At 41.9% G+C, this 15913-nt stretch overlaps 1 protein-coding gene across 7 annotated transcripts in view; it reads right to left on the bottom strand.

The window, feature by feature from the left end:
• The window catches only part of MAP3K1 (mitogen-activated protein kinase kinase kinase 1), an 84589-nt gene extending 71699 nt beyond the window's left edge, over positions 1-12890 (bottom strand). For 2 of the 7 annotated variants that reach the window (XM_071208126.1, XM_058309116.2), the window contains exon 1: positions 11364-11851. In XM_071208126.1, coding sequence (XP_071064227.1) covers positions 11364-11842 — 479 coding nt within the window. In that variant the 5' untranslated portion in view covers positions 11843-11851. Of the gene's footprint in view, positions 1-10389; positions 10802-11063; positions 11273-11363; positions 11852-12556 lie in introns of those variants that run through there. The other 5 variants (XM_071208127.1, XM_071208134.1, XM_071208132.1 and 2 more) reach the window with 5 other exon arrangements.
• Positions 12891-15913: the final 3023 nt, after the last annotated feature.

Genomic DNA, 15913 nt, shown 5'->3' with positions numbered 1-15913 from the left:
CGTCTGACCTTGGTCAAGCTGCTTAAGCTCTGCCTTTGTTTCCTTCACAGTAAAAATGGAAATATTCTGTCTCAGGGATTGGCAGACTTTTTCTACAAAGGATCAGAAAAAGAAATATTTTCAGCTTTGCGAGACAAGAGGCAGAATTGAGAAAATAAACTTTTTATTGCCAAAAAATAAAAAATAAAGTGACTTAACACAGAAGCCATAAAAGAAGTAAAATTTGAGCAAAAAAATGTAGACTCTTAATGGAAAAATACTATAAACAAATTCCTAAGTCATAAGAAAAAAGTGGAAGAAAACCTTAGTAACAAATGTCAGATGGCTAATCTTCCTAATATGCAAAGAATGCTCAGAAATCAATAAGAAAAAGACGAACAATTCTCTTTAATGGTTCAAAGAAAATATATAAAATAAATACTAAATTGTCAATAAATATGATAATATGCACAAGGACACTGAAAAGCTTAGAAATGTACATTGAAATGAGAAACCATTCACCAAATTGGCAGAAATAAAAGACTGATAATATCCAATGTAGGCAAGAATGTGGGGCAATGAGAACTCTCACGACCTGTGAGGTAAATGTATACTGGCACAATGTTTTATAGGGCAATTTGACTATAAAATTAAATTTTAAAATATGTATAGCCTTTGACTCAGCAATTCCACTTCTGACTATTTTCTTACAGAACTAAATGCACATCTAGACAAATGAGAGTAGTCACTGAAGCTGAGTATCACAACAAAAAACCAGACAATATAAATCCTAAAAATAGGAAACTGGTTAATTAACCCATATGATGAAATAATATACAGCCATTAAAAAGATGAGTCCATCTTCACCATAACTAAAATAAATTATAAAAATACTACTAAGATAAAAATAAATTATGTAACAGTATGCACAGCATGACCCTTTTCGATAAACCACAAAGATATACCTATTATTAAAAATAAATTGTTCTGTTGCTTTCAAAAAGGCTGTCTTATCAGTTTACTGATGAAGTTTAACGTTCTTATAAACTACAAAGCCTAGAAATACCATAACGACCTTGTTGTAAGAGCCAAATAACATGGAGGTGCCCATATACTGAAATTATTGAAATATATTTTAAAATTCAAAATAAATTTAGATTAAAATAGTAAAAGTATTTCAGGAACATTTGTATCTATAGCAACCTGCCATATATATATTTTTTCTTTCTTTGTTCACCATTTGTTCATTTCTTCTTTAGGAGGCACTGGGAACTGAACCCAGGACTTCCCATGTGGGAGGCAGGCACCCAACTGCCTGAGCCATATCCACTCTCTGTCACATCCTTTTAAATTTCTAAGGCTCAATGAAAATAATATAATTTATTATTGTGGCAGTCTGAGATTATTTTATCAATCCCCAAGAGAGAAAGATTACGTTAGTAAACTAATCTATTCCTCCGGGTATGACACCCTTTTATGGAATTAAACTCAGTTAAGGGAACTTTGATTGATTACTTGATAAGATCATCTATTTAAAGCTTTTTACTGGACCACATTAGTGAGGTATAACTCACGTTGAGTCTCAGCCCCCTTGCTGGGTCTGATATAAACGGAAACACAGAAAGAGACTGACTCAGACAGACACAGGAAAAGGAAGCCACTAGTTTGATCCTGCCACGTAAGAGGGAGAACTACAGGATTGCTTAAGGACAAAGCCTCAAGAGGTTGGGCCCATAGGGCAGCTTTAGAGGAGACAATGAGCCCAGAAGAGAAGGCTGAGACTTTGGCAGAGATCGGCGGCCATCTTGCTTCAGGATCAACAGTAGCTTACTTTGGTGAGAAAGCATATCTTACTGTGCCTTAATCTGCATATCTCACAGCCTCGGAATAAAGTAAATAAACTCCCTTTATAAAAGCTAACACATTTTCTGGTACTTTGCTTTGGTGGGCCTTTGGCAAACTAAAACAATTATCCAAGAAGAATTTGAGTACCAACAGAAAATCAGAAAATAAACAACAGATATAGCCAATTGATTAGAAGTATTTTGAAGGAGAAACCTTTCCCTCTCCTCCAAATAAAGAAAGAGAAAAAAAGAAAAGAAAAAGGAGAAAGAAGGGACTAATATAAAACACAAGTAAATATCATCTTAGAGCTAATTAGATATTAAGAATGCTTAACAAGTAGTCCAAGTAGTCATCTCATTAGAGCCTTGTGAAGAAGGAATCTTATTTATTTAAAACCCAAATAAAATAACTTAATCAATGTTACAAATCTGGAGTTTACTGCCTGACTTTCAAGTCTGGGATTTTCCTAAGAGAAAGGCGAGGATACATGGGGGTGGGGGTGGGGGGTGGGGGGTTAATTATTACATATTTTAAAGAAAGCACAAGATGAAAATTCACTCAGGCCAAAAAATAAAGCAAAAGAGTTTTCCATACAGACAATCCACAAGATATTTGTAATGAGCAGCAACCAATTTTATGTTATTCTAAAGTACACTTCATTCATTCAGTATCATCAAGGCTATAAGACTATGCCTTTTACGTAAGTTAGTGGTCTCACACTTCAAGGCTCAAAATACTTTCTACAACTTTTCTGGATGGAAATGTCCCTAAAATATTTTAAAAGCTTTCTAACTTTAATTCACTGAGTATATACACCCTTTTAATAATGAGCCACAGTTGCCATTATAAATAAAAATGATCATATGTAATCTTGATCAAACTCATTTTACGAACCAAAAATGCAGGTCCAAGAAGTAATGTTGAATAGTGCTGTGACTTAATACATTTATAATCTGAGGGACTACAAGGATATGTGGAACTAACTGTCCCAACACCAGGTGGCCCTCGATTGCCATGTTTTAATGATCTCTCTCTCTCTAATAAGTCTATTTTCCTCCTCTCTTGCTGCCAGGTCTCTGCCAACACTACTGCCTTCAGGGAACCTGTCTCTTACAGTAATCACACTGCTATCCCTTCTAATTGGCTGCTCTTAATTGCTGCATGTTAAGGCCACCAAATAGACAGTACTGTAAGAATAATGTCAAGTAAGCGTCAACAAAACCTGAGTGAATGCCCTTGGAATGCCTCTAAGTTTAAAATCAAAAAACTTTAAAACACAGATTTTTGTTACAGGCCCTATGGAGGATCAGAGATTTTTCTCCTTACTTCTTAGAGCTAAACCATGTTTTAGATAAGAGAGGCTGTGGAGTTCAGTTATCACCAGTAAACTTTAAAATGTTTTCTGTTTATGGGTTCTAGTTTCCTGAAATCTCATATAGTACTTGTCTAGCAAATCTTTTCTTTAATGCAAATGTGAACTTTTATTTGTCCCAAGTTGAATTATTACCAATAACAAATTAATGAATTTTGAATGTGGTAGGGTCATTAAACAAAAATCCTAAAAGAGGTATCTTAAGTTTAGATAAGATACTAAGACTTTGAAAAAAGGAAAAATTATATTAATGCATGATCTTTATGTATATATTTATACATATATACACATTCTAAACTCCATAGTAGCTACAGAAGAAATAAACAGATAGCCAACTCTTCTTACCTATAACAGATTATCAATGCAGTATAGCTAGTTCCTCTGGACCACATTAAGCTCTCTTACTTGACTCCAGGCGCTCAGCGTGTACAATGGTCCATATACCTCCCACTGAATCCATCACAAGCCTACAATTTGGAAACACCAATAGAATGGACATTTGTAGCATAACCCCTTCTCAGGTGGGTCCTAGACTGTTTGATAAAAGAGAAAGAACAGATGGATCCACTAGTTTGAACATGTCACATCATTATTTCCCTCATTCGTTTATTTATCAAATATTTACCAAGTATCTACTCTGTGCCAGGTATTTTGCTAGGTGCTGGGTCCTCAGATCTTACAGAGAAGGCAGCCATTCACTAAATGGGATAACACAAATACAAAAGCACAACACTGATGGTAGAAGACTCTGCAACAAAAGCCAGTAGTCCAAGCATGACCTAGTCTGGGGGATCAGGGAAGGTTTCCTGAGGAAGCTTCAATGAGCTAAGAGCTGAACAATAAGGAGTTAGAGTGGGGGAATTTCCCCAGAAGAGAAAGCATGTGTGCAAAGGATCTATGGCAGGAGGCAGTGCCCTGAGTTTGAGGATATGAAATAAGACAATTCCACAAAGAAGGGTGAATTTGATCTGAGATGAGACTAGAAAGGCAGGCAGAGGCCAGACCAGCATTCTCTGGTCTTTACTCAAACAGAAAACATATGAAAGTTTATTGACTTAATTTTACTTACTTTTCTGGAGGAAGTTGTTATGATCAGATTTACATTTTGAAATGACTGCTCTGAGCACATATATGGAGAACAGACTGGAAGAATAAAAGGAGCAAATTAGGAGGCTACTAAAGTGGTCGCAATGTAAGATGATGGCAGCCTGGGCAAGGGGTGTGGTAACAGATAAGGAGACAGAGTTAAGACTCCAGATGTCAACTCAGGAGGACCTGATGCTGAACTAAACAGAGCCAGTGAGGACAGAAGGTGGCAAGGACGACTCCTCCGTTCTGGTTCTGCTGGATCAGCAGAACACTCCATGTTAGGAGAAGGATAAGATTTAGGAAAGAAAGTCATGAATTTGGTTTCAAATATCTGAGTGCGGGATACTTTTGAGATATTCAAGTTGGAAGTGTCACACAGGAAGTTAGGTTTATAGGTCTGGAGTTTAAGGGCAGTCAAAACTAGGGAAATAAACTCTGGAATCATTTGTGAGTGTTGATAACTGACTGAAGGGTTTGAACGAGACTAGGGTGGGATGGAGGAAAGAGAATGAGAGAAGGCCAGGACCAACCTGAGAACCTTCTAACATTCATGTTCAAAAGGTTGCTGATGGGCCATCAAGGAAGAACTGCCATGTGTAAGAAGAAAATCGAAGAGCTTGTCCATTAAACCAAACAACTAGATGTTTTCAAATACCAGGAATTCTGTTTTCTCAATATTTGACAAGTTTGAGCATGCTCCAGTTATTCTGCAACATACCCTTAGCCATTAAAAACAAACTAATTACTATAAGGTTTATATTATATAAAATTGGCCAAAACCATCAATGACTGCTTGGTAAGTACCAAGCAATGTACCCAAACTCTTGCTTCAAGTTGGAAGATCATGTTAGAGTAAGTTAGTGTGATTGCTGGATACATAAATTTTAAAAGAACTGCTTTGGGAAAATTAACTTATCCTAACATTCATGAGTGTCAGACACTAGGGCTGGGAGATGGAACAAACAATAATACAGAGTTCCTGGTCTGTTAAAAACTGATATTTTGGGAAGCAGATTTGGCTCAACCAATAGAATGTCTGCCTACCACATGGGAGGACCAGGGTTCAAACATAGGGCCTCCTGATCCATGTGGTGATCTGGCCCACACGCACCGCTGATGCACCCAAGGAGTGCCGGGCCTTGCAGAGGTGTCCCCCAAGAAGTGCGACCCTCAAGGGTGCATCCCTTAAGGAGAGCCCCACCCTGGGGTGAAAAAAGCGCAGCCTGCCCAGGAGTGGTGCCGCACACGCAGAGAGCTGATGCAGCAAGATGACACAACAAAATGCAGCACAGATTCCCAGCGCCGCTGACAAGACTGCCAGTGGACAAAGAAGAATACACAGCAAATGGACACAGAGAGCAGACAATGCGGGGAAGGGGCGGAGGGGAGAGAAAAAATAAATCTTAAAAAAACAAAACAAAACAAAAAAAACACCCCCAAAACAAAAAACTGGTATGTAGTATTAAGAATGCTGTAAGACCAGTTTGAAGCTTATTTGATAACATATCAGTTAAATGATTACTTACACAAGAAAAAAAAATACTGATAATGCCTTCTTGTCAAGAGTAAAGCTTCAACCTACCGTCCAATATCTATCTTCTCCTTACTCCACATACCCTCCATCATCGTTGTGCTAACATGTGATAAACTTAAGTTAATGCACTGGGTACACTGTACCACAGGGCTCCATTTTCGAGTAGTCCAATGGTCTCACTAAAAATTCCCAGGTGAGGAGGTATACTTTCACTTGGTGGACTTTTAAGAACTTAAAAATCTTCCTGACCACTCCCTGACATCTCACTTACTGAATCAAACTAATCAGCCTGGTATTCCAAAGGACTCAGTCATTAACAATATAGAATTCCCTTCCATACCTAAATCAACTGTGACATGCCATAGAGTAAGTGAAACAAGGACATCTTCTTGATCATCTTACACCCTAGAACATATTTTACATTTCATTACATTGTTTTCTTAACTAGTGGAGGTGCTGATACTACTAATATTGAATTTTAAAACGAGTGAGGGATATACTGAATTTCTTGCTCCCCACACCCCCATTTTAATTTTCTCTTGCAAGAAAAAACATGCCTGAACTTGCAGATCTGTATATACTCCTCTGAGGAGCACAGGCAGCAATAGTTTGAAACTAATTTGTATCTAGAGTCCTTTTTCCATTACTGTGACTCAAAACTATAGCATTTATCTGTTCTACGAAAAGAGAAAGATGCCAAAGGAAAAGAGCAAAGCTCTATCAGACCAAATGTACAAGCAGATGGTAAAACAAAATCCACCACTCTAAATTACCAACCTAGATCAATTAACTTCTCAGAAAGTTGGAAAGATAACATTTCATTCACCACAGAAATACAGAGTGGAATGTTGTGGATGAAATTCAGAGCAATGATTTTAATCTGGATGCTCCTCCATATCCCCACCTCTTAGAGCACTTACCATGGCACTGTGAAACAGGTTCATACTACTATCTACCAACAGAAACAGGAACTGTGCACTGTTGACCTTTTTCTCTGCCACCTAAACCACCACCTTATGTTGAATGAATGAAATCTGAAAAAGTAACGAAGGGGAAGGGTCTATCAATATTTTTCTCTACGTGTGTTGATTAAGATGAAAAAGTGATATTAAGTCTAACTGCTTTATATCTTTCCATTTATCAGCTAATACAGCACAAATCAATACATCTAAAAAGACTGTTCATCCTTTCTGCGTAACACCATAGAGTGATCTAAGTACTGCTCACTTGTATTACATTTACATGCAGGAGCCCAGATTACAGAAAGGTATGCATTATATACATATCAGCGAACAAATGTATTGAGGCAGTGGTCCACGTTGTGACCTCTATTATGACTCCTACAGAACTTCCTCCTTAAAAATCATCAATTACTTTGACTATTAATTTGAAAAGAAAAATGGAGGCTGCAGAGTGGTAAAAAGAAATGGATTGTGGAGTCAGACCAACTTGGGTCTGAATCCTAGCTTTGTTGTTCTAGTTGCGTGATCATGGGGCTTTCGTATCACAGAAGAGTTTCCTCATTTTGAAAACTGAAATTATAGTGCCTTCCTCTTAGAGAGCTGTAGTGATGATGAAATGAGATAATGTATATAATTTGCTTGGCATGCAGAAGACAAGTGAGCTCACTATATAAAAGGTATTCTAAGCATATCTATACACACAATGAACAGGTTTTAAGCTATAGCTAAAATCCTTATATTTTTATAATATGAAAAGGCTACCTGGCTAAACCTCACTGTTTTGCAACAAATCATTTATTTTAACACTGGTTCTGATTATTTCTTTTGTGTTTAAAAAAATTTTTTTAATCATTTCTTTATAATATTGACAACTTGGATTTTATTTCTAATACTACATATTTCTTCATGTTAATCTTGTACCTATTTACATTTTCAAGCCACACTGACTTTTTACTTTGGATCTACAAGAGGCCAGGACTAAGGAAAATAGCCATGTCAAAGGAATATACTTGGTATACCTGATATAAGCAAAACAACCCAACATAAGAAGTGCAATATCACCTCTTAAACAGCCTCTGGAGATGACTGCTTTTCTGTGGCACATTTTTCTATTCCCCTCTTCACCAGGAGGTCCCCACAATGACTGGAGTATAAAATTCAAATATCATGCTTTCTAACTCAGAGCACTTCTGAACACCCCATATTTTATCCATTCCTCATTAAGTATTTCGCCACCCCATCATTTCTTCTTTTGGAATGCTCACAGCCAGTGTTAAGAACTGATCAGGAGACTCAGCCTAGGCAAGCTGTAGCTGGTTCTTCTGCCCTGGTGAAAGCAAAAGAACACTCCTTTCTTTCCATATTTTGAAATCTTCCAGTCTACAAGTCAGTGACTATTTCTAAAAAATGCAACGCATTATGTTTGGGGTGGTATAGAAGATGTGAAAGAATATCAACGAACAGGGCTACTTCCTGCTTTTTGTATCTAACAAAATGGAGTTATTATAGTGTATTGGAAATCATATATTAAGGAATGTTGGTTAACCAGTCACCCTTGCCAAAATCAGATATGAAAAGAAAACAAAAGTTGGCAACAATTCCAGCTCTGATATTTCTCTTTCAGAATTATTTTTAATAAGGTTAATCTTTGAAGAATGTATTAGTTTTCTTACCTAATTTTAAATGGGACCTGGAGACAATTCATAACTACAAAACTTAAAATACACCTAAGACTACCTTATGTAACTATCTCTATGTTATATCACCAACTTAATTTGAGAAAAATCTTATATTTAGGTAATAATGTAGATATAACCTCTTCTAGTAAAAGGTCACTAAGAATCATATTTTCAGGCTAACAGCTTCTAAAAGGAAGTGAAAACTGGGGGCTATATGAGGAGATAAAAGTAGCCAATGAAATATCTTTAGTTTTAAACAAACACTGACATTAACAAGTACAGCATATCTTGTTCTTTCATAGGGCCAGCAAATTGATAGTTTTTTTTTTAAGTTACAAAAATAGGATGGAGTAATTATATCTACTAAACTCACAAAAGCCTGGTTCAATGGAGAGTAACACTGTAATTTTTCTTCAAATACAGTAAATAGGAAGAAAAAGCCCCTAATTCTGTAATATAAGGAAAAATTGCAAACCCTTGGGCGCCACTTACAGGCACAATATTTTCACTGATTTCACTTTTTATTATTAAGATTTAAAATCTTCAATTTATATCTTACAAATTTATTTTCTACTTTCTATTTCTACGTCCAAGATGAAAACTAAAGAAAATTCTGAAATCAAAATCACAGAATTCTCTTAAACAACAGACCTTTAGACAGAAGAGCTCTTCTCAAATAAAAATATTTCTGAATCTCAATGTTAGATTTTCCTCCTAAAAGTATGAAAGTAACTACTGTCAAAAAAATATAATGCAAAGTTCAACTGAAAGTCATTAAACTTCTTATAATCAGTGTTTATACCAAGAGATACTCAAATGAATTTCAACTCCACTGCCAAGGAAATTGGAAAAAAATCACTATACTTTAAAAAGATCAACATTTTACTATAAATGAAATCTTTAGATATGATATTTGGAATAAACCAATAGCGTTATAGCTAATGAAACTCATTTTAAAAAGATTATGGTAACTAGTCCAGTATAGCACAGACTGGCAATTTGTAACCCAATCCTTAAACAAAGAAAAGAAAATACCTAACTTATAAAACACAGCAATTAAGCCTAAATAACTCTCTCTCAATTCGACCTGCCTCTACCTTAGTTCTTTTATTTTGTGTCAAGGGACTACAAAAAAAAACTTCTGTGAATTATTTTTACAGTGGTTACTTTTATATTGTATTCCTAACTCACTTAACTAGAATGTTGAACATTTACTAAAGAATTATTGTATCCAAAGAGTTAAGTATAATGAGAAAAGAAAAAAATTAATCTCTCAAATTTGGAGTTTACAATTTTTATCTAGAATTCATTTGTAGTGACAATCTGCCTTCAAAGAATAATTCCCATCAAGTTTTAGTCCGATCTGCATGGAAACAGCAAACTGTAGTGGAATATAACTCTTATAAGACCGAGTTACATGTACAAGTGAACACAGAAAACTACTGCAGCCACAAATCTTCCAATATAGCCATGGTAGAGTCCTGAGTATATTTTTTAGCTTTGCTTTTTTTTTTGTGGGGTAGGGTGGGGAGAGCGCTTGCAAGTAATAAACGAACAGTGATTTTAAACAAATAAGTTCACAAAAAAGTGCCAAATCACTTTAGGCAATCGATCAAAACCATGGATTCCAACTGTCAAAAGTCATCTCACGACAAACGCAAAGCTAAGACACACAGTCTCGGAACTACTCAGAATTAGGGCCTGGGACTTCTATAGGGCAACGAGTGACCATCACAAAAAACATTTCCAGCAACTCCAAATACCCCACCGAAACTTTGTGCTCTGCATATACCAGATGGATTTTTTCAAGAACAGAGATTATGGCTGGCACATTTCCTTTAACGTAAAAAAATGTCCAGTTGCCAAAAAAGGCTCAGGCCCCGAATCGCCTATCTGAATTGCACTGCACAGAACGCACTTGCAACGCACCCGGGGGGCTTCTCTGAGCCGAAGCTCTCGGTCCTGCGGCCCCTGGAATTCGGCAGTCGGCGCCCGGCCCGCGCAGCTGCACGGAGCAGGAAGCACCGCAACCGCGCCGCGCTGTCCCGACCACGCCGGAGCGACGGTGGGGAGCAGCCACCAGCGCTTGGAAACTGAATGGCTGACACATCCGGTCCCGGCTCTTAACACACCACTCAGTCAAATGCAAACTTCAAAGGCCAAATTCAAATTCGAACAGATCTTGGGCAGTTCGCATTCCCAGGCACACTCAGGGCCCTTGGGGGTGGCGATTGGAAAAATCCCAAGTCATAAAAGACTGTTAGTCCAGCGAGTTTTGACAGGCGTTAGCGACCGGCCACCGGGAGTCCCCGGCGGCCGCGGCTCGCAGCGCGCCGCCCTCGTCCCCGCCCGCCCCGGGTACCTGCCTGCGTCCCGGGCACCCCGCCCCTTTTCCGATCGCCACCCGCCTGAAGGCTCCGGCCTCGCCCCTGGGACCCCTTCCCCGCCCCCGGGACACCAGTCCGGGGCCACCGCCGGGCTGCTCCGCCGCCCCGCGGCCCGAGCCCCGGAGCCACCCCGAGGGCAGCGCCGGGGACTCGCGCCTGGGCTCGTCGGAGAGTCCCGGTTCCCGGAGCCCAGGGAGCCAGCCGGGGCCCCCGCACCTTATCGCCACGGGTCCCCCCGGCGCCGTTCGCACGCCTGTCACATGTCTGCAAACAATAACAAACTCTCCCGCACGTCCCCGCCCCGGGCCCCTGTCCAGTTGCCCAGGCCGGGTCCAGGGCGCCGCCCGACCCCGGAGGGCTCAGGGGGTGTGTGTCCGGGGGCGCAAAAGGCTCTGCGCCCGGCAAGAGGCACGCAGCCTCCCAGCGAGCGCCCCGGGACGCCGTGCCGTGTCCGCGGTTCATTCATTGCCCTCCGCCCGCCCCCCAGGCTCGACGCGCCCCGGCCGCGCTGCTCACCCGGCAGGGACCGCTGCAGGCGGCGGCTCGGCGGCGGGTGCCCGCTTCTCCCCGGGCTCGGCCCCCGCGGGGCTCAGGCAGCCGCTGTCCGGCGCGGCCGCCGGCTCCGCAGGGTGGGCGCCGCCGCGGCTCGCGGCTCCGTGCAGCGGCACTGCCACCGGCTGGAAGCCGCTCCCGCCCGCTGCCGCGTCCGCGGGCTCCGGCGACGGGGACGTGGAGGAGGACGGCGGCGAGGCGGCGAGGAAGAGCGGCGGGTCGGGTAGCTGGTCCAGCTCTACACTCCGCACTTTGCGCAGCTGCCGTCGCCGCCAGTCAGCCCGCTCGCGGCCCCCGCTGCCCGCCTCCCGCAGGAGTCCCGCGGCCGCCGCGGGCCCGCTGTTAGCCTTGAGGACCCCTCCGCCGCCGCCCGCCTCGGGGCTCGCCGCCCCGGCGCCCGGGAATCCCGACGACGAGGCGCGATTCCCCGCCGCCGCCGCCATTTTCTCTCGCGGGCTACATTCGCTGGGCCCCTGCGAGGGAGGGAGGGGGCGGGGAGAGCGCAGGGGGCGGGCGGACGGGCGGGCACTGCGCCGCCGGCGTAGGGCCGCCTACGCCAACTGCGTGAGCGCGGCCCGCCGAGCGCTCGGCCGGCGGCCTGGGCCGGCATGCGCGCGGGGTGCGCGCTGCAGTGGAGGGAGCGGGCTGGGCGCCGACCACCGCGGGGGAGCTCCGGATTCTGCCCGCTGCGCCCCCTGCCCGCTGCGCCCCCTGCGCGGCCAGGTAGTCCCGGGCCGCCCCGGCAAGAGGAGGAGCTTCGGCGGCTGCATCGCGCCGCTTCCTCCCCGCCGCAATCTCGGGCGGGCTCTTTCGTAGTTAGTCCAGCAGCAGCAGCTTCCTAAATAAATAATTGGTTTAGAATATGCGTTTGTGGTGCACGAAGAGGACGAAGGCAAGCGGGCTGGCAGTCGTTCGCGCTGCCCTTCGCAGTGGGCGTCGGGGGACCCGAGCGCGGCTCCCCCCGCCCCCGGCTCCGTGCGCGACGTGCAGGTGGCGCCAGGGCTGTCGCCTGCCGCACGGCGAGAGAAGACCAGCGTCCGGCGGGCGTGCTGCCGTGGGCCAAAAAATAAAGTTGGTCTAGAACAAAACCAACTTTTCCTCTTTTGTCCCCACCACTCGTGCTACAAATAACACAACTTTACAGTCTCCGGGAATACCTTGTTCACATCCTGCAGTCACTGGTGTGAGAGCCCCAACGCGGCTGGCGTGGAAGGGCAGGTTCCCTGCCGGTCTTTGATTTTCCCTCGGCTCTGTCTTTGGGAAAGGCAGCCGAGGACAAGACCACGTAGAGCACGTTTGGAGAAGGCGCTAACGCTGTGCCAGGAAGTGCTCGATCATGCCATCCTCAGCCGAGCCCGGCCCTCCCCGAATCCGACGCCCCTCGCGGCGCGTACCCCTTCCTGGCCGGCTCGGGTGGCCGGCGGTGGGCACCCCCTCCCTCCGCGGCGCGGGAGTTGCCGAAAGCGGCGTTGTGAACCACTCCAGTCCCTTGAAGAATCCCTGCGATAAGGTGCTTTGGAATGGAGAAAGCACCCTTTACGTGTTAATGGTTTTCGACTCGCTGGGTAGAGCTTTTGTTTTTCTTTTTCTTTTTTTTCTCTTTTTGTAGCATTTGTTTCTTTTTGTCCTTAAACGGGTATGTCTGTGATGGGAAATCTTCCAAAAGACAGGAGGAATGTCCCTAGATTTATTTTGTGAAACATTAATTAAATAGACATGGGGGAGTTCTCACGCAGAGAGCGAACTATCTTGTCAGTCTTCACGTTTATAGACAAAAGCCTGAACTGTATATAATAATTCCTTTGACATCTTGAGCTTAGGTACGAAAGTTCCCTCTCCAGAAATAAATATGACCTGAGGAGCAAGGTGTTACCGGAGCTGATTTTTTTAAGGGTCTTGATTTCACACTAGCTCGGTGTTTTGAATACTGCTACACCAGCTGCTGTGAGTTTTACGCACTCACATCCATGGGCACAAATTTTGAAAGTTTAGATAAATCTGTTAAAATTTCAAGTCTACATTTAGGCTATAATTATATGCTCTTTTAATGGTAGCCAAGCGTACCACCCAAACCAAACAGTAGTTATTTCCCAGGTCTTCCCGGATTGCCACACCCACAAACCCCTACATTGAAAAGGATAAACTTTCCACAAAACTATTTAGCCCTAAAAACCTTTAAATTTACACACACATATTCAGGTAAGTGAGAAAAGTAAGTGGAAACGTGGGGCCTTTCAAAATTGTTCCAATTTTGAAGTTCGGCCACAGTAACAAAGGTAAAAACTGGATTCTAGCAAAACATTTACCTTTGTGTCTTTATATGTACTTGGAACAAAGAGAGAAGAGTACCAATGCAACGCTAGCTCCTACTTTCTCTGACCACCTCCATCCACCACACACCACCACTGAGAAATTGAGTGATGATCTTCCCATAGTTTTTGGTATTTTGAATCCTTTTTCCCTTAATACTTTGTGTAAGTATTCTGGTTGACATTTTGCATCTACATACCTTTTTTTTTTTTTTTTAAGAGAAAAACAAGTAAAGGCTATGCTTGACTGAAAAGGGCGTTCTCCCTCTGCCATATGTTAAATACAACAATTTCTTTGCAGAGAATTTAACTCCATAGTTACCATAGTTTCTGTCTTAAGCATGGTTAAGACTTCTGGTTTGGATGCTGTTGGATCTGCTCTAAATGACTTCACAGAGGCATAGGTCAATTATCAAGCGACTGTATGCTTTGAATCGCTTTAAATTGGTTTCTTTAATGACATTAGGAAGACTTCTTCAAAGATTGCTTCTGAAGCTGAAAACTCCAGTACTATTTCCAAGCTCTTTATTTCCACCCTTACTCGAGGATACAAACCTTCCAGTGATTGCATTTAGGCTACAACAATTTCTATAACCTATATGCAAGGCTTTACAGATCACTGCTTCCACATAGTGCTTCTGGGAATTGCCTAAGACACTCTTCAGTTGCTACATCACATTCATTTACAGGATCTAGTTTAACATTGGTGCATTTCATTATGCATGAGTATTGCTGATATTAGAATGCACAGACTTAATGTGCAGTGGTGGAAATGGTTCAGCCTGTACATCATTCATCATGTATTTATCAAGCATGTACTATATGCATGCAAAGAGTTTTTTTTTTCCTTCTCTGGGGATATTGTTTGTTGCTTTTCATATTTGCAAAAGTAGATAAAATATTCTCATCTACCTCGAGTCACCGAGAAAATCTGTCAAATTAGTTGTGGGTGTGATAAGTGTAAATGATTGGAAGAATGACTGGGAAAAAAGTACTCAACTCTAGAAGAACTTACTTGTATCTGTCAGTTCTCACATGACTTCAAAGAAAGTAAAACTGGAAATTGTAGGCATGAAGAAAGACAAGGCAAAAGACAAAGTCCCCACAGTCAAATACTGGCAAAAAAAAATAAAATAAAATCCCAATCATCCCCAAACAAAACATTGTTATTTATGTGTTTTAAGCTAAAGTAAAATATTTAAGCTATTTTATGATTCCATTTTCATAACTAACCATTTAAACATTTTGCATGTGTTTGCATGTACTTAAAATAAAAAACCAAATCTCATACTAAATAATAAAAAACAATTGGATTGTAATTTTATACTTAAAAATAAAACTACAGCTTGTTAAATTTGACCTATCTCATCGCAGAATCTTACAATTCTGCCCTGATACTTTCAATTCTTTGAATGAGCCATGTTAGTATCTGGTTTTTGATGTATGGTGAGATATTCATTGTCCATTTCTGACTTATCGGCTTAATCAGAACTATCATTTTTGGAAAAATAGTCAAAGACCTTCTACATTGTCTAAGGACCTCCTGAAATAATCAAATTAAATTTTTTTGGATTGGAATCCTTGTCAGTTTTCTCTTCCTTTGTGGACCACTGTTCCAACCATGGCAAATCCTGTTTTAACCAGGCTTTGCATGTCATCTGAGAAGGTCAGGACTACTTCCATTGGCTTTGAGAACTTCTGCATCTTTGTAATGTTTACACTTTCACGTTGCAATTGATTTGAATTGTTTTGGGGCCGAAGCTGCTAAAACAGGTGTACAAAATTGGCATCCACTGGAGCAGCACTGTCAAATAGAAATATATTGCCAGACACAAATACAATCTGATTTGTAATTTTAAATTTTCTAATAGGCACAGTAAAAACCTAAAAACAGGTGTTTATTAGCCAGCCAAGGGGGTGCTGATGCAAAATACCAGAAATTAGTTGGTTTTTATAAATGGTATTTATTTGGGGTAGGAGCTTACAGATATCAGACCGTAAAGCAGAAGTTACTTCCCTCATCAAAGTCTATTTGGAGCAAGACGGCTGGCGATGTCCGCGAGGGTTCAGGTTTCCTGGGTTCCTATGTTCCTGGGGCTTGCTTTTCTCTGGGTTCAAGGTTTCTTTCTTCCTGGGACTGGCTTCTCTTTCCTTTGGGGGCTTACTTCCCTGGGCTCTAGCTTAAGTCTTCAGCATCAGGCTCCA

Source organism: Dasypus novemcinctus, chromosome 2 (genome assembly GCF_030445035.2).
Source record: "Dasypus novemcinctus isolate mDasNov1 chromosome 2, mDasNov1.1.hap2, whole genome shotgun sequence".
NCBI lineage: Eukaryota > Metazoa > Chordata > Mammalia > Cingulata > Dasypodidae > Dasypus > Dasypus novemcinctus.
Note: the sequence above shows the minus strand (reverse complement) of the source record. Positions and strands in the feature narration are given on the sequence as shown.